The following is a 25,999-nucleotide window of genomic DNA, read 5'->3' on the forward strand; positions in this document are numbered from 1 at the left end:
GAGGTACGAACGGGCCTGGCAACAGTCATCTGCCTCTGCTGACAGGGACGCTGTGTCCCGCACATGTTGGACACCTTCCTGCTTCTTCACCATGAGTGAACTTCAGCTTGGGTCCCGCTGCTGGGCAGGCTTCCCTCTCCCTACCACCCTGGGATGCCCCCACCACCCACCTGTCCCAGTGCTGGCTGCCGGCAGGTCAGCCACAGGCCTCACCACCCTGTGTGTTTCTTCTTTTTGAGGGGCTGCCCTAGGGAGGGGCCGTGCACACTGTGGAGGCGGGGGGAGCCCCTTCTGGGTCACCTTTCTGGAAAGGTGCTGTCAGATGACTGCACAGTGAGAGCAAAACTGGCTTCCTTTGGAAGCCTTCACGTGGCTGAGAAACGAAGCGAAGAAAAGGCTGGGGCATTAGGGTGGGAGCCCGCCTTGGGGGTTTAGTAGGGGTCCCTCCTCTGGGACCAGAGCTGGGGACATGAGGGGCATCCTGTGTCCTGGGGGCAGGGAGCTGGGTCAGCCTTCCTGCTTCTGCTCCCAAGGGCCTGAGTGAAGTAAGGGCCTTGGAGGGGAGTGGCCAGGCCCTGTTGCTAGAGGAGCAGCAGGACTATCCCTGGGGCACAGGGGATAGCAGGGGGAAGGAGAGCAAATGGGGGCATGGGGGGGCCCTGCCTGCCCTCGAGAGCCACCAGGCCATCAGGCGGAGTGGGTGCAGGTGTCCACAGGCCCTCAGGAGCAGCCAAGGTCCACTGCAGCATGGACCCTGATCTGCCGGGGCCCCTGCCTCTCTGAGGGGCACTGGGGGCCCGGGAGAGCAGCCTTCTGCTGCCTCTGGGACCCAGGCCTTCAGGGAGCAGGGGGAGCAGGATGCGGGCCCTCCTGGGTTCGCCTGGGGCTGCTCCGGGCCCTCCCCAACCCCTCCCACTGTGGCTGCCATGGGTGGAGTTTTGCTTTCTTTTTGGCAGGAAGGAAACTGAGTGGGAATCCCCTGAGCTGCCTGACGACCAGAGTGAGTCACCCCTTTCCACCAGCCAGGACGGAGGTGTCTCTGGGTCTGAGCGGGCCAATGGGGGCAGGTTGGCCACTTCCCAGTCTGGGCTCAGTGGGGGCTTTCTCTTCTGTTCCCAATTCTGCATGCCTCAAAGGCCTGTCAGCAGAGTCAATTTTTTAAACAATGTACTTGTGAAAAAACGTGCTTGTGAAAATCCTAGGAAACAGCAAAGTCAAAGAGTGTTTTTGCGCTGAAAGTGCTGGCGGGTCCTTTGAGATTGGCCCAGCCCTGCAGGCGCCAAGGTCCACTGGGGGCTGCCTGCCCAGGAGGCAAGGAGTTCGCCAGGGGAGTCTGCAAGGAGTTCGCCAGGGGAGTCTCTTCCAGACTTGGGGCCAGGCCTAGGTGGCCAGGGCCAGGGCTTCTGTGACATTCCTCTCCCCAGGAGGAGCCATCGCAGAAGGTAGGTGGCTGCTTCCTGATTTCACCCTGTGGGAAGGGGGTGGGGCAGCGGGCATTGCTGCAGGTGAACCTCCTCTTTGCTGCAAGAACCATTTCTGGCTGGCACTGGTGGGCTCCCAGGTGTTGGCAGGTGCTCACCTACTTATGGGATTTGAATGAAACCTCAGGGAACCTGGGGGTTGGCCTGGGGAGCTGATGCCTGTGGCCAACCTTACCTCGAGGTTCAGGTAACCAGCCGCAGCCTGAGTGCTATCAGAGGCAGGGCAGCCCTGGGCTGTGTCCCAGGACGCAGCATTTGGAAGGGGGAGTTCTGACTCCAGAGCAAGTGATGTTCAGGTGAGATCCAGTGCTTCTGCACCGATATCCCTTCAGAAACCGTGTTCTGGCTCATCCCGTGGGCACCCAGGTGAGCCCCTCAGAGTGGGGCTGCGGGACGTGCTGTGTGACCTGGGGTAAGGACTCTGACCTCTCTGAGTCTTTTGTCTTTTCCTGAAAAATGGAGTGAGCAGTTGGCTGCTGGGAATGCGGGGATGAGGGAAGACCCAGCGGATTTGTCAGATACAGGGCAGAACCCATGTTCTGGGAGAGACTGGCTCCCAGCAACCCAGGAGGCAATATGGGGTCAACACTGACCCCTGCCTCTTCCCAGATGCTGACGCGGCTGGCTTTCCTGTGCGGGCCACGGGTTGTGCTTTTGGGGCCTGGTTTGGTGGTAAAATCCACACAACATAAGACCCACCATTCAACCGTGTCAGAGGGCACTGTCAGGGGCCCCTGTGGGCGACCTTCGCCAGCACTGCACTGCCCTGATGGGAGGCCTGCCCTTCCCGCTCTCTGACGGAATAGGGTCTTTTTTTTTTTTTTTTTTTTTTTTTTTAGATTTATTCATAAAGACAAGAGAGAGAGAGGCAAAAACAGGCAGAGGGAGAAGCAGGCTCCCCTCAGGGAGCCCGATATGGGACTCAATCCTGGATCCTGGGATCACTCCCTGAGCCGAAGGCAGACGCTCAGCCGCTGAGCCACCCAGGGGTCCCGCGAGCAGGGTCCTTTTGTGTTTTTTCTCAGAATTCTCACCCAAACTGGGGCCCTGCGCTGAGCCAGGCTCCGGGAGGGTGGGCGGGAGTCGCCGCCGCGGTGCCCGCCCCCCAACTCCCCACCGCCGGACGAGCCGAGCCGCCCGGGCCGCCCCACCGCCCACCGCCCACCGCCCACCGCCCCACCTTACGGCACCCACCGAGCCCGAGCTCCACTTAAGCAGCCGGGATCTGGCCAATCAGCGTCCGCTGCGGCTCGCCCGGCGCTCCCGGTTGGCCCCCCCGCCAGTCAGTCAGGCGGGCTCGGGGGGCGGGTCCGCGGCGGCGGCTGGGCGCGCGCGCAGTTCCGGGCGCGCGGCGACGGTTGGTGAGTGGAGCGGTGGGAGTCGGGGCCGGGGCCGGGGCCGGGGCCGGGGGCGACCGCGGGGTCCGCGGGGGCGCGGGCGGCGGGGCCCGGGGCGGCGGGCGCGTGCGGCGCGGGGGAGGCAGGGCCCGCAAGGAGGGTCGCCGCCCCGCGGGCCTGAGGGGATTTTTCGGAGCCAGGCCGCCCGGAAACCGAAAGTCGGAGCAGGGCCGGCGCCGGAAAGTTCGTTATCGCCCGCGGGAGTCCACCGCGGCTCCGGCTGGGGGGTCACGGCCCGGGGTCAGCGCGCCGCGGCCGCCCAGAGGCTGTCGGGGGCCTGTGCGCCCCGACCCAGAGCCCGGCTGCGGGGGCTGACCCGGGAGAGGGGCACGAACTCCCCGCGCCTCGGGGACGCCAGCTCGTCCCACGCTCTGCCCCTTCGCCGCCCCCGCCCCCCGCCTCCTGCCGGGCCTCGAGCCCCTGGGGGTCACTTGAATGGCGGCTGACCCTTGAACCTCCAGGGGTCGGTCTGCACGTAGCCCTGCACCTTTGGAGGGTGTCTGCGCCGCGGCTGCCCTTCCCGCTGCTGGTAGTCGCTGCACATGTGAGCCCCTTGCGGGCAGGGGAGCGTGCCCGAGTTCTGAGCATCCTCGTGTGGGTGTGGGGGCCGTGACAGGTGGTCCCGGGGCCTGCGAGCGCTGGCGGGAGCCGGCTGCTGAAGACGTGGACCCGGCCTCGGCCGGAATGGGAATTGCCTGTCCATGGGTCCGGGCAGTGGGGAGCCTAGGAGCGGCAGGAGAGCAGCGGCAGCGCAGGAGAGCAGTCGGCCTGGCCGGGTCAGCAGCTCTGGCAGCCGGGTTACTGTGAGGGCAGCGGATCTGTCCACCCACTCGCGTCTCTCAGGGGGAGGTCTCAGTCAACCTGCCCGTGTTGCTTGAGTTTTATTAAACAGCCTGAATACTGTGTGGTTTACACACCAGAGTATTCACTAATGCTTGAATCAAAAACACTAAGAGTTGTTTTCCTTCAAGCTTTTTGGAAGCCACAGAGGCCCTCGGCGCTTCTAGCAGTGGCTTCCACACATCTGGTGGCCCCTCTCCCTGGGCACCTGGTTCTTGCAGGAAAGCCCAAGCCCTGAGGCGGGAGCTCCCAGAGGCGAGCGGTCTGATGTTGGGCATTTTGGGCCTTCATGCTGGTCCTTTTTTTTTTTTTTTTTTTTTTTGGTGATACTTATTTGAGAGAGCAGCTGCAGCAGGGGGAGGGGCAGAGGAGTGGGAGAGAGAATCTCAGGCAGACTCCCCACTGACCGCAAAGCTCAGTGCAGGGCTCATTCCCACAGATTCCACAACTCTGAGCTGGACACTGAACTGACTGCACCATGCTGGCACCCCTGTGCTGGTCCTTCTGCTTGCAGGTGCCTCTCCACATGCCCAGTCTGCACCACACCACCCTCCAGTGCCCCACAGTGTCCTCAGCACCATGTGTAGCCTAAGGCAGGAACCTGTCCATATCAGTGCCTGGTGACCGACAGTGAAGCTTGTGTGTGTACCTTGCTGTTACACTGCCTTGCTGGCTCCCTCGTGGGGGGCTCCAAGGAGAGGGGGCTTTCAGCTGCAATTCTCTCTCTTGGGTGTTTTTTTTTTTTTTTTTCTTGAGTGGTTTTTAAACTTCCCTGGGGAAACAAATGCAAATGTCATTATTTGGGGACCTGAAGGAGTAGTCTACAGCAATAGCTATAATTTGGGGAGCAGAGGACTTACAGTGGTCACTTGTTCCTGGAGAAAGCATTTTCTCTAGAAGATAAAAGCCTTTTTGCTTTGTGCTTTGAGAATCAGATCTGGGTCCCTTTCTGGTCGTGGGAAATGTATGGTCAGTGCACTGGTGGGCGGGTGTCCACGACAGGACATCACAGACACGTTGGAGCAGGAAGGGCAAGAAAGTCCACAGAAGAAAATCCAGAAAAAAAATTACCCCCAGAGCACACAAATGATGCCAAGAGTGCAGTGCACATCTTCCTGTGCCTAGTGTGTCAGTCTCCCATGGGCTGGGCCAACTCCTTCATGGAGATGGGTGGGAGCACTGTCTCAAGGGCGTGGTCCTTGTGTCCACAGAGAGGGCATGTCAGTCTCCCACCCCTGCACAGAGGGTCTGAGCCTGGGAGGGGTGCAAGAGGCAGATTCCGTGGAAGCCATTCCATGTCTGAGCAGGAACAGGCTTGAGGCCACGTTCCCTACGGGACCCAAGGGGCAGTGGAGCCGGTGGTCTTGTGACCTGGTTGTGGGTTAGGGAGGTGAGGACTCAGCAGAGGTGGGGGTAGGAGGTAGGATAGGGGAAGTGCCTCAGAAGGGACAGCTCGTCCAGGATTCAGGATTGGGGTGCTCCACATTGGAATGGTGGAGGAGTCTGTGGACGAGCCGGGAGCCTGAGAAGCATTGAGGGAGCTCTTGCACTTCATGCACAGGCTTGGGTCCTTCCTCTGCCCTCCCAGTCCCTGCCTTATGGTGCTTAGCTTACATTCCAGAGGAGACAGGCCTGAGGAGGGAGGCCTGCACAGGACAGTTCCAGTGACCGCTGAGAGGGAAGGCCTTGTTGAGAAATCATGACCCTTGGACAGACAGGGTGGAGGGCAGAGCCACTGGGAGGCCTTGGGGTCTGAGGGTAGAGTAACTGAGGCCCAGCCAAAGGCCCATCAGCTGCCCAGAGGGCTACAGGGGCTGCAGCCAGGGGCCAGAGATAGCGGTTCGGTCAGGTTCTAGGTGTTTGTAGGGGCGGAGCTGTTGGGTTTACTAGCGTGCTCAGGGTGGGTGGGTGAGAGAGAGTGGGCTCTGAGAATTTGACTGGAACAACTGGGGGGGTGGCTGAGGTGGGGGCCTAGCTCTGGGCAGGGGCATATGTAGGCACTCATACCCAGCAGTCAGGGAGGGGGCAGGGGAGCAGAGTGGGTGCCTGTGTCAGGGGGAATGGAGGACAGAGTTGCTGTGTCAGGACGGCCAGTCACCCTGTTCCTCTTGAAAGCCCCAGTTTTGAGTCAGAAACAATATCAGCATGGAGAACATACGAAGACTTGTGAGCCAGCACTTGAGACTGGAAACACGCCCCCATAGTATTTGCTCATGATGGTTCAGGAGAAACAGTTGTTGGCCATGAAATTGGTACCAGGCTACTATTTGGCATTGTGCTGAGCCTGGGAAAATGTGAACTTAAGTATAAAATTATCATTTTAAAGTGGATTTCTAGTCCTTGGGGGAGGGCAAGCTTGTACTCCTTGCTGCGTGTTGATGGGAGTCCTTGAATATTGCTCAAGTGGGCTTGTTATGCAGGCACGTTGGAAATGGGTGGAACCAGGTGAAATCTGACGTGGAATCCCACGTCACACAGAGCAGAACTGGCTGTCATTGAGGACGTGAATTCAAGAAGGTCAGTCTCTGGTGCCTGGGGTATCTCAGGCTGAGGGTTGAAGCCATGTGTCTGTGAGCGGCATGGTGACGCCCGCCCCAGCAGCCGGGTCCTCCCTTGGCTCGTTTGGTGGCCAAAGGAGGTGCCTGGTTGTAGTAACAAATGCAGCCTTCCCTCACTAACACCACTGCCCACGCTCACGCCCCAGACTGGGCATGGTGGGGCCAGCTGCCTTATGGCCTGCAGCTCAGCCAGTGGTTTCTCGTAGGGATGGCTCTTTCCCTGGGTGCTTGGGCTCCACACAGAGGCAGGCCCTGGGCTTGTGAAGTTGCTGGCTGTTCCCAGTCTCCGGGGGGCTGCTTTCATGGCAGAACCGACTTTTCAGCTTGTTCTGCCAGTTTTAATATTATGAGACAGGGTTGTTTGGGATAAATATGCACAGGTGTACCATAATTAGGGGATTTTTTTTTTTATAATTAGGGATTTAAGGGCCTTTTTTTTTTTACTCTGGGAAGAAAAACTCCCACTTTTTTTTTCTTTTTGAAGTGGAGGTCTACGTACAGCAAAATGTACACATCCTAAGCATATAGCTAGATGCACTTTTGTCTGTAGGGGCATTTCTAGTACCCCAAAAGGCCCCCTCTTGCCGGCATGGACCCCCTGAATGGACAATAGCTGCGTTTCTTACAGTACTTGTGACACCAAATATGTGGTTCCTGGGACCCCTCCTTGGGTTCAGTGATTTCTGGAGTGGCTCATAGAACTCCAGCAAACATTAATTGCATGAAACAGCCAGATGGAAGAGGCACAGGGCGAGGTATCAGGCAGGGCCGTGGAGTCCCCCTGCCCTCCAGCACACTAGCCTGTCAGCGCTGTGACGTGTCCCCAGCCTGGGAGCTTTCTGAGCCTCGCTCTTCACGGTGTGGTGGGGCCTCTGTCTTGAAAGCATGATTGATTACATTATTGGCCATGGTGATTAGGTCAATCTCCAGCCCCTCTCCCCTCCATGGCAGCAGGGGACAGTTGTGGAGGGGCTTGGGAGTAACAGAGATGCTCCCCTGTCCCCATGAGTTGGGAAATCTTGGGGGTTTTAGAAGCTCTGTGCCAGGAACTGACTGGGAAGCAGAGCAAGTACCTAGTGTGTCACAGCACTGTGCCGCCAGAGGGGACAGCTTCTCAGCTTCCGTTAGCAGAGGTCTGTCCTCAAGCTTCAGATAACTGGAACCATTCTGGAAATACAGTTTTACCTCCAGTAGAAATGTCCTTTTAAATAAAACGCAAATGTGTTTGTTGTACAAAGTTAGCACATTTGTGTCTGGAGCTTGATTTTGGGGAATGAATGAATGGGAAATCCAGGACAGGCTGAATAGGAATGTTTGCTCACATGTTCCTGCAAATCATTGCAAACGGAGATGGTTCTTGTTTATAACTAACTTACCCGGCAGAGAGGATGTGGAAGCTTGAGAGGACCAGTTTTATTTTGGCTCCAGGTCTGGGTGCTCTTAACTCCTGAGTTCTATTCTATATGCAGCAGCAGCTGGCCAGCCCACCCTCCATCCTGGTGCCTGAGTCTGGGCTGCTGGCTGCGCCTGTCTTCTGGGGAGGCCCCCAGGCCCTGTGTGCCTTCAGATGAGTAGACAAGTGCACACCACCCAGAGGTTCAGAAGTTCAGGGCCAGAGACGGGGGAGTTTTCTCCTAGGGTTGGGCCAAGCAACACCCCACAGCAGCAGAGCTCGACGATGGCCTTAAAGTGTTATATTTTGGCACAACACTTTTGAGTCTTTATGATGTCTTTCATTACAGTTCTCAAAAGTTAAAATGTGCTTGTAAGGACAAAAGCACTGGCAATCCCCCAGCACAATACGGGCAGCGGTGGGACTCGTGGTCCAGTGCCGTGGTGCCGGGCGGGCTCCCTGGGCGCTCCAGGGCCACTTCTCCACATTTAGAACAGAAATACCCCCACCATCCGGCTGTGTCAGGTAGATGTGACTGCTAAGTAAGCTGTGTTGGTGAGGTCATCGAGGCCTGACTGCCTTTTGGGACCTGTTAACCTTTTTCATCACTCAGAAAAAGAGACCATTTGTCTGGCTCTTTTCTATCTAACGAGTACATGTTGATGGATTAGTAAAATAGGTTCAGTTCTCCACAGGTATGCTTAGTAGATAGAATGTTGATGCCAAAGGATAAAGTGCTATCTCACAAATGCTGAGAGAAGCTGCTCAGTGAGGTTTTATTTTAAGATTTTATTTATTTATTCATGAGAGACGCACAGAGAGAGGCAGAGACACAGGCAGAGGGAGAAGCAGACTCCCTGCAGGGAGCCCGATGTGGGACTCGATCCCAGGACCCTGGGATCACACCCTGGGCCAAAGGCAGACGCTCAACCCCTGAACCACCCAGGTGCCCCTGCTCAGTGAGGTTTTAAAACAAGAAAAGCAGGGGCAGCCTGGGTGGCCCAGTGGTTTAGTGCTGCCTTCGGCCCAGGGCGTGATCCTGGGGTCCTGGGATCGAGTCCCACGTCGGGCTCCCTGCATGGAGCCTGCTTCTCCCTCTGCCTGTGTCTCTGCCTCTCTCTCTCTCTCTCTCTCTCTTTCTCATTAATAAATAAATAAAATATTAAAAAATATAACAAGAAAAGTATCACCATAATCCTTGTATTCTGTCATGATGGTGTTTGTTTCTTATTTTGCTTTTTTTCCCTGTTGGTATGAAACATAACTAAGTCTCTTACATGAGATGTTCTATCTCACTTAACATGGTAAACAGAGATCTAAAGAGTGCTGTTTTTTTACTAGCAATATTTAAGGATAAAAGTCCTTGTTTAATGTAGTTTATACAGCAGTGATTTTCAAATTATTGATGGTTCATGAAGTCAATTTAGTAGCATGACCAGAGAGAAGAAAAAATACGCAGAATGCCTCTTGTGAGAGTAAGCGTACTTTCACTGATCCCTTGTTCTAGTCAGTACTTGTGTAGTCATACAGTGGCCTTGAAACAAGTGGGCTGAGGGCATCCTCCCTCCTCGGTTGCCTGGCCAGCACTGTTCGTGTACACGTGAGTTCTCGAACTCTGGTTTAGCTCCTCACTAAAGGCTTTATTAAGGGGGCACTTTCTAGTACTTACATGTCTGTGTCCTGAGGGCTCGAAAGAATGAAATCCCCAGTTGTCAAAGGGACAGGTGGATGGTCCAGGACCCAGACACACCCACACGCCCTAAAAGTGCAGGACCAGCTGGGGGGACTTGTGCCATCCTACTGAGTACCTGTGGGCATAACACCCCGTCTATCTGGTAGTTGGAGGAGGAAATGTGGGTTCTAACAGTATAACCTGTGTCTGTGGCCTGCCAGCCTAAGAAGGCCTCACAGATTACAGATCCAGAAGTCGTGATTGAAAGTGGCTTTGCCCAGTAGATAGAAATAGACATGCCGTCTGTCGCTGCTTCGTGTGGTGTCAGACCGGCTCAGGATGCTGAAGACAGTCTTGTGAACACTGGAAAGAGGCATATCACTTTGAGACATCCTGGTTTGAAAGCTGGTCTGCTCTGTGTGCATCCATGAGAAAACATGGGGTCTGTACCAGGGACCTCTGGGAAAGGAAGCTCTTTGGAGCATTTGCAAAGGGGTCATAGTGGCTCTGAGTTAACGTGCTTCCCGGCCAGGGGCTGTTGGGCTGTTGTCCTTTTTGTTTTTTTTTTTTTTAAACTTTTTTTTTTTTATTTATTTATGATAGTCACACAGAGAGACAGAGAGAGGCAGAGACACAGGCAGAGGGAGAAGCAGGCTCCATGCACCGGGAGCCTGATGTGGGATTCGATCCCGGGTCTCCAGGATCGCGCCCTGGGCCAAAGGCAGGCGCCAAACCGCTGCGCCACCCAGGGATCCCCTGTTGTCCTTTTTGAAAGGTTAGCAGGTACAGTTGCTTTTGGCTTGTGGAGATGCTGTACGTTGAACAGTGTGTTCCATGCAAGGTCTCAGAACGCTCTGGGAGCTTCTCCCCTGCCTGACTCACAGGTCTGGTTGCCTTGCCTGGGGGACCTTGCCATAGCCCAGTGGATGGCAGAGGGCAGCTCTCAAGGCGGAGGGACCCTGGCAGCGATGGTGACATCAGAGAAGCCAACAAGTGCAGTGGCCATCTGCTGGCCGCTGCCTTGGGCCCCTGCACAGGCAGGTCAGAATTTCCTGCCAGGCTGATGTGTAGGAAGCTGGACAGGAAGGCACCCGGATCAGGCTCTGCAGATGGCCAGTGCTGGTGGGAAGGGCCCTCAGATGTCCGCACGTGCTCTGCCCATGGGTCCCGGCACAGTGGGCTGGGTGACCTTGGGGACAGCCTGTTGGTCTAGGGGCCCTGGGATGGGCGTGTTGGTGCATCCTGAGCAAGTTGCCCCCCTGCTGAGCCTCGGTTTCCACGAGTGTAGTAGGAGATTAGGTTCTCAGAGGGCGAAAATCCTGCCTCACAGATTCTTGACCGCTGCTCAGCTTGATGACCCTGCCCCTCACTGCTGGGCACGGGGAGAACCCTCTGTGACACGCTCTGTTCTTCCTTAGGGTGTGGCGGTTCCTGGCTCTCATGGCTGCAGCCAGCGTGACCCCTCCCGGCTCCCTAGACTTGTTGCAGCCTGGCTTCTCGAAGACCCTCCTGGGGACCAAGCCGGAGGACAAGTACCTGTGCTCAGCCTGTAGGAATGTCTTGCGCAGACCCTTCCAGGCCCAGTGTGGCCACCGCTACTGCTCTTACTGCCTGAGCAGCATCTTGAGGTACTGTGGGGGCAGAGGGCAGCAGGCTGGCTTGGCGCTCTACTGCCAATGGAGGCGGTTGCAGGCATGCATATGGCTGTAGGCATGCACGTGTCCGTGGGAGAGTGCTCCAGGGGGTGCTCCCTGACATCACCTGCAGAGGTTCCCTGCAAATGAGAGCGTCAAGTTAGTAACTGAAGAGGGTGGGTCGTGCTTTGACTGGGTGCTCGGGATGCAGGGACTGCAATAAACATCATTATGGTCTGTTTCCTGTGTTCCTAGTTTGTCATCCAGACACAGGACTGTTTAGAGTCCCATTGTTGGTTCATGTTGCATTTGCATCGAATGCGCTGCTCTAGATAAGGAATACATACTCAGAGCCTGTAGCAGTCAGTCTGAGGGCAGGCCCCTGTGGCACATGGAAGGCCAGAGTGGGCACAGGATCCAGCACCTCATTCCTGGGTACCTGGCCCTGAGCGGTTGGCCATCTGAGAGCACCTCTGTTCACACTGGAAGGGGTTGTTGTGATCAGAGGGTTTGGATCATCTCACCTATCTTATAAGGTTTTCAACACGGTCCCTTACGCATGCTCATGACTGATGCAGTGTCAGTCTCCAGGGCACAGAACACGGCGGAGGGAGAGCTGAGCTTGGCCCATGGCCTGTGGTCCACAGCCTTCCTTGCAGCACGGTTGACGGCAGGCCTTCACCCTTTCCTCACTAGCTCTGGGCCTCAGAACTGTGCCGCCTGTGTTCACGAGGGCATATATGAAGAAGGCATTTCTATTTTGGAAAGCAGTTCGGTAAGTGAAGACTTCGAGCAAAAACTGTCAAATGAGCAGAAAATGTTTTGGCGTTTCCTTTAATAATACTGAGCAGCGAGGATGTGCCCCTCCCTGCCTGGTCACATCTAGAGCTTGGAGCAGCTGCAGGGGAGGTGTGTTGGTCCTGGGGCCTGGTCTGGAAGCCTCGCAGCATTGGTGGCGGGTAGGCGGTGGGCAGCTAGGAGGAAGCCTAACCGTAGGCATGCTGTCCTCAGGCTTTCCCAGACAACGCTGCACGCAGGGAGGTGGAGAGCCTGCCGGCCGTCTGTCCCAACAGTGGCTGCACCTGGAAGGGGACCCTTAAAGAATATGAGGTAGGGGCCCCCTGCGCTGGCCTGACTTCCCAAGCCTGACCCCACCCCCAGAGCAGCACATGGAGCCTGTGGGAGTCCACCAGGAGGAACATGCAGCTGCTCATGATACGTGCACGCAGATGTACAAGTCCGAGGAGCATGGCCTCGGGAGGGGGGTTTACCTTGCTGGGCCCAGTCTTCTCATCTGTGGAATGCTGGGACGGGGTAGCAGCATGTGGCTGACCTTGGGCTGGCTCTGAGGGCATCTGCAGCATCTCCTGTAACATGCGGGAATGAAGGTGTTTTGCTCGGTGGGATCTTTCAATGTGTTTTTAGGCAAAGGTTTTCTCATTTTGCGTTGTATAGACAGTGGAGATTCCAGAAATAACCTGCATGTTCGGTCTGTGGGCATAGAAAGGCATCTGGCCAGTGACAGGGCAGTGGCTGGTGGGCATATCTCGCTAAGGCCTGTCTCAGCCTGGCAAGGCTGGCTTGCATCCCTGCATTAGCATGGTGGGGCTTCTGCGTGATTGGCAGCTGGCAGCCACACCTGCAGTGTGGAGGCTCAAAAGGTGCCAGCACTTGTGTGGCCTCTGTAGGCTCATTTGGCTGTCCCCTCTGCTTAACCAGTGCAACTCAGATGGTTACTCACACACAAATGTCATGGCAGTCAGGTGTCCCCCACCTGATGAAGGGACAAACCAAATGTGGTCTGTCCCTGCAAGGGAATAGTATTCGGCCATAAAAAGGAAGAAAGGGGCAGCCTGGGTGGCTCAGCGGTTTAGCTCCGCCTTCAGCCCAGGGCCTGATCCTGGAGACCCAGGATCAAGTCCCAAGTCAGGCTCCCTGCATGGAGCCTGTTTCTCTCTCTGCCTTTGTCTCTGCCTCTCTCTTCCTCTGTCTCTGTGTCTCTCATGAATAAATAAATAAAATATTTTTAAAAAGTAAAAATAAACAAATAAAAAGGAAGGAAGGAAGTCCTGACGCATGTGAGTGGACTTTGAAGACATTGTGTTCAGTGAAATGAGCCCATCCTAAAGGACAGGTCCTGTGGGAGTCCACTCCTGTGAGGGCCCCAGAGGAGTGAAAGCTAGAGGCAGGAAGTGGCAGGGTGGCTGCCAGAGTGGGAGGTTGGAAGGTGCAGAGGCACAGGTTGGCCTTTCAGAGTGGGCAGCCCATTGGTGAGGCTGGGGAACTGTTGTATGGCACCCGGGTGCCTAAGCTCAGGCATGCTCCTGCCCCGGTGCCGGGCCAGCCCTGCCCACTGGATGCTGAGTCGTGATGGTAGCAAACAGCCTGTCAGGATTAGAAGCGGGACCTGAACTGCTGGCGGGCTTCTCCCTCTTGTTGCTGGCCTGCATGCTGAACTCTGCTCATTCTTTTGACCAACCAGACTTTCTGGTCTTCAGGCTCTAAGCCGTGTGTTTCCAGAGGAGGGGCCCCTGGTGGGGTAGGCTAGGAAAGGCACTTCCCTTCCTGTGGGTGCTGGGGGCCTGGAAATGGAGCAGCCCTGGGCTACCCGCACCCTTTCTGATGCCTTCCTGGGTGTGAGACCCAGAGGCCCCCAGTGCTGCACACATGCTGGTGGGAAGCCCTGCTCAGCAGAAGGGGTCTGCACTATTACTCCCGGGGCAGTCCAGAGAGTAGGCCTCGGGTTGGGGTCTCTCCTGGGAGGGTGGAGAACCCGAGCAGGCTGTGGGGGTCAGGTGGGTGCAGGAGACCCTGTGGGGCGCAAGGAGCAGGCATGGGGAGCGGTGCTGCCTTCCGCGGGGACCCAGAGACCCTCTGGGGACGTGGGAGGACCCCCACCTTCCAGTCTGAGAGGCTGGTTTCTGCCTGCTGCAGCCGCGGGGTACGGATGGCGTAAGGGGCCTCGGGCTGTGGGCCAGGGAGCGTAGCCAGCCTGTGGCTCAGCTTCGGCCCGGCAGGCACGCGGGCTGGAAAGTCCCTGGCTGGCCCAGGAGCCCTGGAAAGTCCCTGCAGGGGTGGGTTTGGTCATGTGGGAGGGCGGGCACTGCTCTGGGACTCTGGGCCTGGCCCTTGGGTGGAACCTCGGCCTGGCGGTGAACATCTCCGGCCTGGGTGAGATCAAGGCTTCTACACACACCCGCTACCTCTGGGCCAACGCAGCTGCCCTTGGTGGTACTCGCACTCGTGGCATTGTAACTTGCTGGTGCTGTGGCTGAACTGTTTGGAAAGTCCTGGTTAGCCTTTGAACATGGTTTTCTTTGGCGATGAAGTCTAGTATTTTCTAAGAACCCAGTGACTTAAAACTCCAGTTCAGGTCAAAGGCATGTGTGGAGTGCCTGCCAAGTGCCAAAGGTGCCAGGGCACGCAGCCCCTAGGCTGCTCTGGGAGTGTGCATAGGGGCCTGTGGCTGGAGACAGAGGCGGGGCTGGGAACAGGTGGAAGACGCCGGGGGGGGGGGGGGGGGGGGTGGTGACTGGAGGCCATGGCTGAACAGCGAGGCTGCGTCGGGTGTGCTCGCTCTCTCCCCCGACGTCCTGGTGAGCTCAGAGTCAAAAGGGCTCTGTTCGTAGAGGCTCTTAGTTTGAATTCTGGTTGAATAAAGACTGATTTCTCCAAAGTGTGTGCTTCTCTCTGATCCCATGAGGGTGGTGGTGCTGCGGGCCCATCCAGAGGCAGCCCAGGGGTGATGTCAGACAGGCTGCAGGGGTGGTGGTCAGCAGTGGGCGGTGTACCCTTGCCCGTCTTGGTGGCTGCCGCTCTGTGCTGCTTTGGGGGCCCACGTTGCTCCTGCAAGTATCTTGTTATGTGTTAATCAACATTCTTAATTAAATTCAAGCACCTTAACTATAAGGGTTCTAGTTTTTCCTTTTTTTTTTTTTTAATTTTTATTTCTTCATGGGAGACACACACAGAGGCAGAGACACAGGCAGAGGAAGAAGCAGGTGTGCGTAGGGCCTGTGGCTGGAGCCTAATGTGGGACTTGACCCCGGGATCATGCCCTGAGCTGAAGGCAGACATTCAACCACTGAGCCACCCAGACGTCCTTGGTTTTTCCATTTTGTGAGCTATGGTTATCTCTGAGACTCCTTGGTTCACTTTCACTGTTGATTAGGTACTGGATGTGGCCCAGACATTGCCTCCTATTAGGCCATGGTGGGCTGTGCGGTGTCCCAGGGACCCTGGGGTTCAGGGAAGTATTGTCCTGTAGCAGTGCAGGTAGGCCATGGGGGGCTAGGCCACGTTTTCAGCTGGGAGCTTTGGAAAAGCTGTAGGCAGGGAGTGGCTGTGAGACCAGACAGGCTGCAGTGACGGGGTGGGGGTGCCCCTGGGAGGCTGCACTCGAGTTTGTCCTCTGCTGGGCCGCAGCATCCAAGGCGTCGTGCAGCTGGGTGTGATCTGGCTGGCCTGCCTGGTGTGTGTCCTTCTGACAGAGGCTGGGGCCTCGCATGGCAGCGTATGGGGTGCTATGTTGGGCCACCATGGGGTCACCAGGAAATTGTGCTGGGAGTGTGGTATTGGTCTGGGCTGTGTCCCCGTGGGAGGTCAGAGGGCTGGGGTGCCTGCTCTGGAAGGCAGAGTGGAGGGGTGGTCCCCACCAGATGTGACAGAGTGGGGGGGTCCCCAGCAGACGTGGGGGGTTCCCCACCAGACATGACATCTGAGGTCTCCGTGTGGGAAGGCTTGTAGGAAGGGCACCGCATGTGTGCCACGTCTCCGTGGTCTTGGCCCGTTGTTTCTGCTCCCTCTGGACATGCTGGGCTTTGGCCCCAGCAGCCAAGCCTGCGGCTCAGGATGGAGACACGGCCAGCACGTTCCCAGCCCGGGAGTAGCATGGTAGAGGCCTGCCCTGCTCCTCTCAAGTGCACCACGAGCAAGCTCTCCAGGGTAGCCCTGAAGACCCAGGCCCTCAGGAGGGCACCTCGGTCCAAGGCTGCCCCAGCCCAGACCTTTGTGGAGCTCCTGAGCCCATGGCGGAGGGCCTCCTCCTGCTCTGGGCCAGCCCAGAACTTTCTTCTTGCAGTGACCTCTGCCTCCTGCCCCAGCAGGCTCCACGTCGTCCCCAATGTCTCCCTAACATTTAGCACGGTGCCAAGGTACAGGACGGATGCTGGTGGAGCGAAGACTCTCAGGAGGCCCAGAGGAGTCGGATCCATAGACACGGGGGTTGGGGGGGCAGCAAGGTGGGGGGGGCAGGGTTTAACAGGACAGAGTCTGGAAGACACACGGGTCCAGGGGATGGACGAGGGGACTGTGCACAAGGTGTGAACGTGCCAAGGCCCTTAAAAGTGGTTAAGACAGTAAACTATGTTATATATATTTTACCACAATAAAAAACAACAGGAGAGAAACCCAGAGCTCCCCACTCCTTTACCCAGCGCCCCTTTCTGTTCCCCCTCACAGCCAACTTCCCAGGGCAACTGTCGGCTGTGTTGGATTGTGGGCTCGGGGCCCTGTGGTGGGGGGACAGGCTGCTGGGTCCCTCATGCTGCCCTGGAGGCATTCCCACCCTCCCTCCCTTGTCTGCCACCCCCTTTCCTCCCAGCTGCCTCCCACCACATAGGGCTCTGTGGCTCCTGAGGGGGCAGCGCGGCCTCTCTTCCCTCCACCTCGGCCACCTTCTTCCTGGGTGCTGCCCACTGGAGGGCCCCAAGCTGGGCCTGCTGCCCTGGGTCACTACATGCCCTTGCTGGCCACGCCCCCCGTGCAGGCTGTTGGTGTGGGTGCGGGATGAGTGGGTGGGCTCCAGTCCTCCTCTGCTTAGTCTGGCTGCCGTGGCCTGTCCTCACAGCACCTGGACTCGTCGCTCCTGTGCCTTTTGTTCACTGAGAACCTGCATGCTCTGGGACTGATCATCATGCTCGTACCGCTCTAGGGCTCTGCCTGGGGCCAGGGCTGTGCCGCCCCTTGGAGCGCCCTCCTGCCCCACCTCTCTGTACCCACTTGGCCCTGGCCCTCCATGGCCCCTCTTAGTCCCTGGCCGTTGGTCCTGTTCTCCCTGAATGGCACTGCATCACCCACAGGGAGGGAGGGATGCTCGGGCTGTCACGTGGGCGGGGAGCAACCAGTCTGTGAGTTCCTGTCTGACCCGGAGCACAGGTGTCATAGTGAATGAAACTGGCCCTGGGGGGGTTGGTGCAGGGGCTCCGTGGTCCAGCCCTGAAACCTCCCCGGAGCCTCAGTGGGGGCAGCTGTCTGTGGTCACACACGGAACCCGGTGGTGGCAGCCTGCGGCATCCCACTGTGCACCCTGTTGATGCTTTGCCACCTTTGTTGCCAGAGCTGCCACGAAGGACACTGCCCGTTCATGCTGACTGAGTGCCCAGCTTGCAAAGGCCTGGTTCGCCTGGGGGAGAAGGAGCACCACTCGGAGCACGAGTGTCCAGAGAGAAGCCTCAGCTGCAGGCACTGCCGGACACCCTGCTGCTGGGCTGACTTGAAGGTGAGGGCGCCTGGCCGTGTCCCCAGCCTGGCCTTGTGGGGCTGTCACCATGGCCCCAAGGTTACTGTCCTGCCCTTGCGGCCGGTTTGACGTTTTTGCCATGTGCCGCTGGCCCTTCCTCGCACCCACTTGGGTAGAAGGTTCTTGGTGGGGAACTGGGTTGGGTATGAAGGCAAAACTCAGTCGTTTTAGAAAGCTGCTTTATAGAAAAATTAACATGCAGAGAGCAGCTGTGCCAGGCCCATGCCACCTTCACTATCCAGTTGGCACACGCCAGGCGGCATCAGGCTCCCCACACTTCATGTGTGGGCCCCAGGCTGTGTCATTTCTTCTGAAAACTTGAGAATATGTATCTGAGCATGTTTGTTTTCAGAAACTTGAGAATGTATATCTGAGCATGTTTGTTTTCAGAGAGCTGTATGTGTTAATGTCACCCTGAGTCTTGATGGTGCCTACCCACCGCACCAGGCTCACTTGGCACCCAGGTTTGCTCATGTCTCTGAGCGTCTGTTGCCATGCTGCATCTTGATGATGTGTCTACAAGGTCTCTTCATCTTTAATGGTGCTCCAGGCGTGGGTGTCTTCCTTTGCTGCTTGCTTATTGAAGAAGCTGGACTGTGCATTTGGCCAACTGTGTCCCCAGGAAGCCCTTGCTGCCCCTGTTGCCCTGTCCCCTCCCTGAGCCATTCCACCCAGAGGCATGCCCACGGCCAGGGTGCATTTGGGCGCCAAAGGTGTGTTCAGAAAGTCCCGCCAGCCTTGCTCTTTGGGGTCACAGCGGCTACTGGCTACCCTCCATGGCCTTGTTTCAGCTAGTGTGACCAACAGCAGTGTTGTCCCCAAGTCCATCGGTGGCTTGTCCTGTCAGGACAAGCTGTCAGATGGCGAAGTGGTTCTAGTCTCTGGTGCTTCAGAGTGCCTATAGGACCCACCCCATTGGGGGTGTCAGGGGAGCTGCAGCCCGAGGACAAGGCCTTGCAGCAGTGCAGGTGACCCCACCCATGCCCCAGCTCCTGACCGCTGTCTTTCAGGCCCACCACGAGGTCTGCCCCAAGTTCCCCTTGACTTGCGATGGCTGTGGCAAGAAGAAGATCTCACGGGAGAAAGTAAGTTGTTGCCCAGCGCCTCCGAGGCCAGTGGGGGGTGGGGCTCAGACCTGGGGCCCGAAGGAAGGGTATGGGCTGGTGGCCATGGGCTACTTTTTTGTTATACTTCTGAAGATGGAAATGACCCATCCTGGGCAGAAGTCATATGCGCCTGCCCCCACACTGCCTCTTGTCCAGAGCAGGTTTTTTTTTTTTTTTTTTAGATTTTATTTATTTGAGAGCCTGAGAGCACGCGAGCAGAGTGGGGTGAGGGGCTGGGGGACAGGGACAAGCAGATCCTCACTGGGCGCAGAGCCGGATGTGGGGCTCAATCCTACCACCCCAAGGTCATGACCTGAGTGGAAACCAAGAGTTGGCTGCTCCCTCACTGTGCCACCCAGGTGCCCCCCAGGGCTCCATTTTAAGAGAAAAATACATCATGGGTTCATCCTGGTAGTTCTGGTTTCGATTTTTGCCTGCTTTCTGTGTTTGTAGCTCTTTTTGCTGCAGGGCATCTTGGTACTTGGTTACCTTAGCATGGTGCCTGATGAGTGCTTTGTCACTGCTGTACGCGCTGCTCAGTGACAGGGTGCTGGCGGTGCTCTTTACAGCTCCTTCCACTCAGGGGAGGTGCTGTCGGGCGATGTCCGGTGGTCCCTTCCGGGAGGCAGTCTCTCAGTGGTGAGCTGCCATTTGTCCCTTGGTTTGTAAGTCTCAGAGGTTGCCCTGCTAGAACAAATTGGTAGTTTTGTAACAGGGTTCTATGGGTCCAACGTGACCGCCAGAGCAAGTGTTCCTGCCCCGCCGTGGTGAGGGGACACGCTCGGGGACTCACCCTGCTGTGGCTAAGAAAGCATGTCCCAGGGCTGGAATTTGTAGCTCTCGAATCATGAACGTGCCTGGGGTTTTCTACTTAGGGCTCGCCTGCGTTTCTGTCACCAGGGACTCCTGCCCGTTGCTCACAGTGGGGAGAGAATCCCAGTCCTTCTTTTTTCTGTTTTTGGAACTCTCAGTGTCGGGTAGCTTGGGTCACAGTCCCTTGTCCTTTGACTTTGCTTGTCTTGTCTGTGTTTCCATTTGGTGTCCGTCATTCCAGGGCCCTGGGCGATGGAGACAGAGGGACTGCTTTCCAGTTGTCCTATGGCGGCCCCCTGCCCTCATGCCTGGGGAGCAGCCATCCGCCTCCACCTTTGTTGGTGGGAGGGGCTGCCTGCATCTGTGCCCAGCGTGTGTGCAGTTGAACTCTTTCTGGGTTGTCCATCTGTCCTTTTGGGCTCTGTGTTGCCATGTGCCAGCGCCATGCCAGGTCCATGATGCGTGTCCGGCCGCTGGTCAGGCTGGCCTCACCTCACCTCCAAGGCTCTGGGGACCTCAGACACAATGCATCCTACGAGCCCAGGACAGGTGTTGGCAGGTGCACTGAGACACTGGCCCACAGTGAGAGGCCTTCAGCCTGCACCCCCTCCCTTGATTGACACCCGCAGGCTGTGTGTGCACACATTCTTGTCTGTGTGCACAGTCGCACCTTTGGCTCTGGAATAGGGTTGCTGGGTTTGGTTCAGCATGACACTGAAGAGGGGGTGTTCAGCCAGGGCACAGGTGGGGAGAGGAAGTACAGGTACTCATGGTGTCTGGCCTTCCAGTTCCAGGACCACGTCAGGGCGTGTGGCAAGTGCCGAGTCCCCTGCAGGTTCCATGTTGTCGGCTGCCCTGAGATGGTGAGTCCTGTTGGCTGTGGCTCTGCCTGTGCCAGTCCCTGTTTCCTGAGTCGGCCTTCTTCCCGAATGTGGTCTCTGCTTGGCCTCCAGCCTGGCCTCCTGGTTTCCTTCCCACTTCTGCTGCCTCCTCGACTCTCAGGGTTCCCAACCTCTGTCTGGGCTTAGCTGTGTCTACTTGTCCTCCTGGTGTTCTCATGGGGCCCTGTCTTTGACCACCTCTCTCTGCTGAAAATGCCCAGCGCCTTGTACCTCCCTGATACCTGGGGGTGTCTCGGGTCTCAGCTGCATCCTGGGCCTCCCGCTCCCACCCCATCCTCCCACCTGCCCAAGACCAGCACCTCATGTCACCAAGCTGTTCCAGCCCAAGCCCAGCAGTCACTGTGGGCCCTCCCCTTGTCTCCTGTATTACATCCAGTCGACTCAGAGAGCTATGCTTCCTATAGACGGGTCTCAGACCGCACCTGCCTCTGTGGCCTATGTGGCCCTAGCTGCCTCTGACCTCATCTCTGGGCTGGTCACCAGCCTGGCTATCCTTGTGCACACTGACCTGTTCCTGCCTCAGGCCTGGGCAGTTCTTCTGTCCACGTGGCCTCTCCTCTTCTTTCCCCCACTCTGTTCTGTCCCCCGGGGATGGGAGTGTGCAGCGCCCTGGCTCTCTGAGGGCCCTGGTACATGGCTGGCGCTCTGCTCCTCAGAAACACCCGGGGAAGCACTTCCGTGCCAGTCGTCCTTGACACCTGGCCTCAGGTGTAGTCCACAAGGATGGCACCTCCTACTTTTACTCCTCTGTGTTTGCTGTGGTGCTGGCCCATGCCCACACAGGCCTGGGCCCCCATGTGGGTGCTGCCAGAGGCCCGAGTATGTGCCCAGGGTGTGGCTACCACAGCCTTTCTGTGGTCAGACATGGCCCCAGGGCAATCCCACCTGAGGGTAAATGTTGTCCTGAGCTCATCACTCTAACCCTGACCACAGGACCCTGGCCGCGTGGCATGTGTACACTGCCCCCAGCCTACCTCCTGGACTGGCAGGGGGCATCCTGTCCCAGCACCACCAGGGAGGTGCTCTCTGGGCACAGGGCCTGGTAGGGTTCATTTGTTTCTTTCTACTTTTGATGTTTTGAGAGTGTCTAACTCCTTTATTTTTATTTTTTTAAGATATTGATTTATTTGGGAGAGAAATCTGTGTGCAGGCATGCCCCACTAGGGAGGGCAGAGGGAGAAGGAGGGGTGGGGATCGCAAGCAGACTCCAAGCTGAGCACAGAGCTCAGTGCAGGGCCAGATCCCACGACCCTGAGATGGTGACCTGAGCCGAAAACAAGAGTCAGACACTTAACCGACTGAGCCCCCAGGTGCCCTTGAGAGTGTGTAACATTTTTAAAATTTCTTGTGAAGTTTTAGAAGAAATGTGGCTGGAAAGTCAGGACGATAGATCAAAAATACTTGGAGATGGTTAGCTTTACTGGTCTCTCCCACCCTTCAGTGTGTCCTTTCTTGTTTCTCCAAATACAAGCCGAGAAGTTATTGGGAAGGTTTGTATTTTTGGAAGATTTGACTCACGATAGTGACAGGTGATATACCAGCAAGTGAATGGTATGGAGATGTCAGAGTCACCTCACCTTGCGGTGTGTCCACAGGGCTCTGGGTCAGGGCTGAGTACAGGTGCAGCACCAGCAACCCTCTCTATCTTCTTCCTGCAGGTGGAGAGCGAGAAGCAGCAGCAGCACGAGGCCCATTGGCTTCGGGAGCACTTGGCCATGTTGCTGGGCAGCCTCCTGGAGGCGAAGCACCTCTCAGGAGCTGGTGGCCCCTTCCTGGGTCTGAGCGAGATGGGGAGCTGGGAAGCCAGCACACTGCACCCCGAGGCCGAGCTCTCCAAGGCCGCAGAGCTCCAGCAGCGGTGTGAGGCCCTAGAGAGAAAGACGGCCACCTTCGAGAACATTGTCTGTGTCCTGAACCGGGAGGTGGAGAGGGTGGCCATGACCGCTGAGGCATGTGGCCGGCAGCACCAGCTGGACCAGGACAGGATCGAGGCCCTGAGTAACAAGGTCTGGGCCTAGGGCATTTGGGCCAACCTGCGCAGGACCCAGGGGCATCTTGGGGGCTCAGAGCTGGGGTTTTATGGATGGCACCTTGTTTCTGTCAGCATCCTTTCTGCTTTTGCTTCCTGTGTCCCTGAGCCGAGCGCCTTTCTGAGGCCTGCTCACTAATGGGCATGCTGTGGGGTCCTAGGGGTCGCTCCAAGGCAGCCTTTCCTCCCTGGCGTGTGGGGGTAGAGGTAGCCACAGGGAATGGGCCTCATGACTGGTGTGTGTTCCTGAGTGCACTTTCTGACACTTGGGGTGGACAGAGCCACTCGAGACGGCTGAGCCCAGGGAAGCCTTGGGGGCCCTGGAAGGGGCCATTCTGCCCAAAACTGGTGGAAAGATGGGTGTGGGGCATGTTCATAAGCACCTTCCTGCAAAATGAAAGGAGGCCTGTGAGAGGCCACTGGGTGGAGGCCTGCAGCCCCTCCGCTGGTCCCCCAGGAGGGACGTGCCCTCACGGGGCTCCCCGGGCCCCCAGGTGCAGCAGCTGGAGAGGACCATTGGCCTGAAGGACCTGGCAATGGCCGAACTGGAGCAGAAGGTCCATGAGATGGAGGCGTCCACCTTCGATGGCGTGTTCATCTGGAAGATATCTGATTTTGCCAGGAAGCGCCAGGAAGCTGTGGCCGGCCGTACGCCCGCCATCTTCTCCCCAGGTACTATTCTGAGACTCGCCCTCGGAGGTGCTCACAGGCCCCCAGGCTGGGGCCCCTGCAGGAGGTCCCTCCTGCTGGAGGTTATGGGGCAGGAAGAGTTATGGGGCAGCCTCTAAGCAGAGCTGCCTCAGGATCCCACAGCCTTCCCGGATGGGGCATGTGCTCAGGCTTCCTGGCCGGTCAAGAAGCTTCTGGGTGGGGAGCAGTCTGTTCGGGGCATGGTCCTCTCTGCACTGGACCCAAGCAGGCACCTCCTTGCTCACACATTCCCTCGGGAGTGGGGCCCTACCTGCCGATGGGAATTTCTTTTGAATTCAGCTCCGACGAAACCTGGCTGAGGACCAGACTGAGGGTTGGGGGTCAGGTGCGGGCCCCAGCCAGGCAGCAGGGCCATGTGCGGGAGCCGAAGGAAGGCTCCAGAGGCGGGACCAGTCCAGTCGGTGCTGCCATTAGGTCTGGGCCCCCGTGGGTCTCTGGGCACCCTGCTGGGGGTCGGGGTGTCACCTGTGGCCTGTCCCAAGTTCTTATCCCCCACGGTCCCCTCAGGTAGGGCTCAGGTCTGACCATGGCCCTTTGCCTAGAGCCCAAGCTGCCACTTAGCCTCACAAGTGGTTCCTGTGGGCCATGGTGGGCTTACATTTAGGGTTCTTGGAAATGCTTTCCCTGAGCGTTTTTCCTTTGGGGGCATTTGTCTTTACTGGGAACTAAGTCTGTCCCTTGAGAAAAAGTTTGTGCCCCCAAAGCTGGGTGTTTTTCTCTGTGTTTCTTGGGGAAGCCCTCGGCGGAGCTTACCAGCACCTTTCCCCCTCCGCAGCCTTCTACACAAGCAGGTATGGCTACAAGATGTGTCTGCGCATCTACCTGAACGGAGACGGCACGGGGCGTGGGACACACCTGTCTCTCTTCTTTGTGGTGATGAAGGGCCCCAATGATGCCCTCCTGCGGTGGCCCTTCAACCAAAAGGTGTGTGGGGCTATCCCAGTGGCATCCCGGGGCCCTTGGGGTGGCGAGGTGGTCAGGCTCCATATGGGTCTGTCACAGCCCCTTGGGCGGCACTTAAAGAGGCCAGCTTGGAGTTGGTTCCAAAGGAAGGGGTGCGGCCAGTGAGCCCGCAACTACCCTTAGAACTTCCAGAACCGGGATCTGCTCTCGGTGGAGGGGCAGGAGGTGCCGTATCCTCGTCTCCTCCCTGCCCCATGCCGGACACAGGGCAGCCGTGGCGCCTCCCTGAGGAGTGTCACTCCTTCGGGAGAGCAGTGGGTGCTCTGTGAGCTCTTTGGTACGAGAACGCCTGCCCCATGAATGTGAGCAGGAGAGGCGCCAGTGGATGCGGTTTCGTAGTGTTAACTGTGGCCATAGACCCAGGGGCTGATGGACGGAAAGTGCCACGATGGGCACTGGTCACCCAGATGGGGTTGCTCGTGGTGGCTGTGGTCCTGGCGCTTGCTGCTGGTTCCCTGGAATTCAGGCCATTGGCAGCTGGTGCTGGCCGGGCCGTAACTCAGTGTTGCTCCCACGCTGCTCGCCCTCAGGTGACCTTAATGCTGCTGGACCAGAACAACCGGGAGCACGTGATTGATGCCTTCAGGCCCGATGTGACCTCGTCCTCTTTCCAGAGGCCAGTCAGTGACATGAACATCGCCAGCGGCTGCCCCCTTTTCTGCCCCGTCTCCAAGATGGAGGCCAAGAACTCCTATGTGCGCGATGATGCCATCTTCATCAAGGCCATTGTGGACCTGACAGGGCTCTAGCTTTCTCCCACCAGGGTTGGGGGTCGCGGGTCACACCGGGCTGGAGCCTCACCGTGGGTGGGCACCTGCCACGCTCATGTCTACCGGGAAGGGGCCGCCTCCTGGGAGAGGCCACTCAGCCTCTGAGTGGGGCAGGCTGCAGGCCTGTCAGTACCTGCTCGTGGGCCATCAGTACGGGTGCTCAGGCGAGGTGAGCAGAGGGCGAGGTGAGGTGGCATCTCGTCCTGTCCTTTGGTTGGAGAGAAGGGACGTTCCCGGGCCTGGTCGCTCCTCTGAGGAGAGGTCCTGCTCTGCAGGCCTGGCCAGGCTGGCGGGCACAGAGGGCACTCTGTGTCCTCAGGGCATCCTGTCGGCTGCCCCTGTGGTGAGTGCGGGGCACACACTGGGCACTGCTGTCAGACATGATGCGTTAGCTGCCCTGTCGGGCTGTGGAGAAGTCGTTATTAAACTGTTAAATCTCCATGGTGAGTGGTGTCCGTTTGCCTGTGGCCTTGCTGGCGGTAACCCTCACAGGGCCTCCTGGCTCTCTGCCCTCCTGTGGTCTCCTCCCCTTATGTGTCCTGTCCCTACCGGTGTCACTGGATCCCTGAGCAGTACCGTGGGTTCCCTGACACTTGAAGCTCGCTGCTGCTGGCCTTGCTGAGGCCAGCTGGCCTCTTCTGGAATGTTCTTAACTAGCCGGCTCCTCCTCCCTCAGTCTATACGTGTCCCTGCTCCTCCACACAGGGACTTCTAGTGCTGGAAGAGTGGCCAGTAGATCTTTGGCATTTGGGGATCGACAGGCAGCGTCGCCTCCCCAAACTGGGACTTATGCAGGTACCAGTCGGCAGTCAGTGGTTTTGGCCCCCTGACGTCAGGCTGAACCTCCGCCCAGTGCAGGACTAGGGCAGGCTCTGGGGTCCTGGCCAGTGGCTGTCTGTACCTCTGGTTGGTTCTCAGGACCACTGGTTCCAGAGGGCCAGGCAGGGGGCTGCCTGGGCATCTTTGCAGAGAACCTGACATCACAACTTATCCCTCTCTGTCAAGAGTTAATGTGACAGGAAAGCTTGGAGGAAAAAGAACCAAGCCATCCCAAGACCCGTGCAGTTGTGCTGAGACACAGGGCAGAAAAACTGCCATCTTGTGGGCCTTCCCTTTCCACTCTCCAGAGCGCTGTCCTCATGATTGGTGACCACAGCATCTTCACCCGCGTGTCACCTCCAAGCCATAGGGCACATGCTGCCTGCATTGG

General features: G+C 57.7%; 1 protein-coding gene across 3 annotated transcripts; it reads left to right on the forward strand.

Annotated features, from left to right (window-relative positions):
• The first annotated feature begins 994 nt into the window (after positions 1 to 994).
• TRAF2 (TNF receptor associated factor 2) lies at positions 995 to 25,228 on the forward strand. 3 transcript variants are annotated; one of them, XM_041726503.1, is made up of 11 exons: positions 995 to 1,442; positions 10,760 to 10,969; positions 11,672 to 11,750; positions 11,987 to 12,085; positions 17,313 to 17,474; positions 18,506 to 18,580; positions 20,203 to 20,277; positions 21,975 to 22,322; positions 22,840 to 23,017; positions 23,832 to 23,980; positions 24,550 to 25,228. In XM_041726503.1, exons 2-11 carry the CDS (start codon positions 10,782 to 10,784, stop codon positions 24,766 to 24,768), a joined length of 1,572 nt encoding a protein of 523 aa, XP_041582437.1. In that variant the 5' UTR covers positions 995 to 1,442; positions 10,760 to 10,781; the 3' UTR covers positions 24,769 to 25,228. The 3 variants fall into 3 exon arrangements, with proteins under 3 accessions (XP_041582437.1, XP_041582438.1, XP_041582436.1); XM_041726504.1 differs by lacking the exon at positions 995 to 1,442 and adding an exon at positions 2,791 to 2,842; XM_041726502.1 differs by lacking the exon at positions 995 to 1,442 and adding an exon at positions 3,480 to 3,654.
• The last annotated feature ends 771 nt before the right edge of the window (positions 25,229 to 25,999 follow it).

This window comes from Vulpes lagopus, chromosome 12, assembly GCF_018345385.1.
Source record: "Vulpes lagopus strain Blue_001 chromosome 12, ASM1834538v1, whole genome shotgun sequence".
Classification (NCBI taxonomy): domain Eukaryota; kingdom Metazoa; phylum Chordata; class Mammalia; order Carnivora; family Canidae; genus Vulpes; species Vulpes lagopus.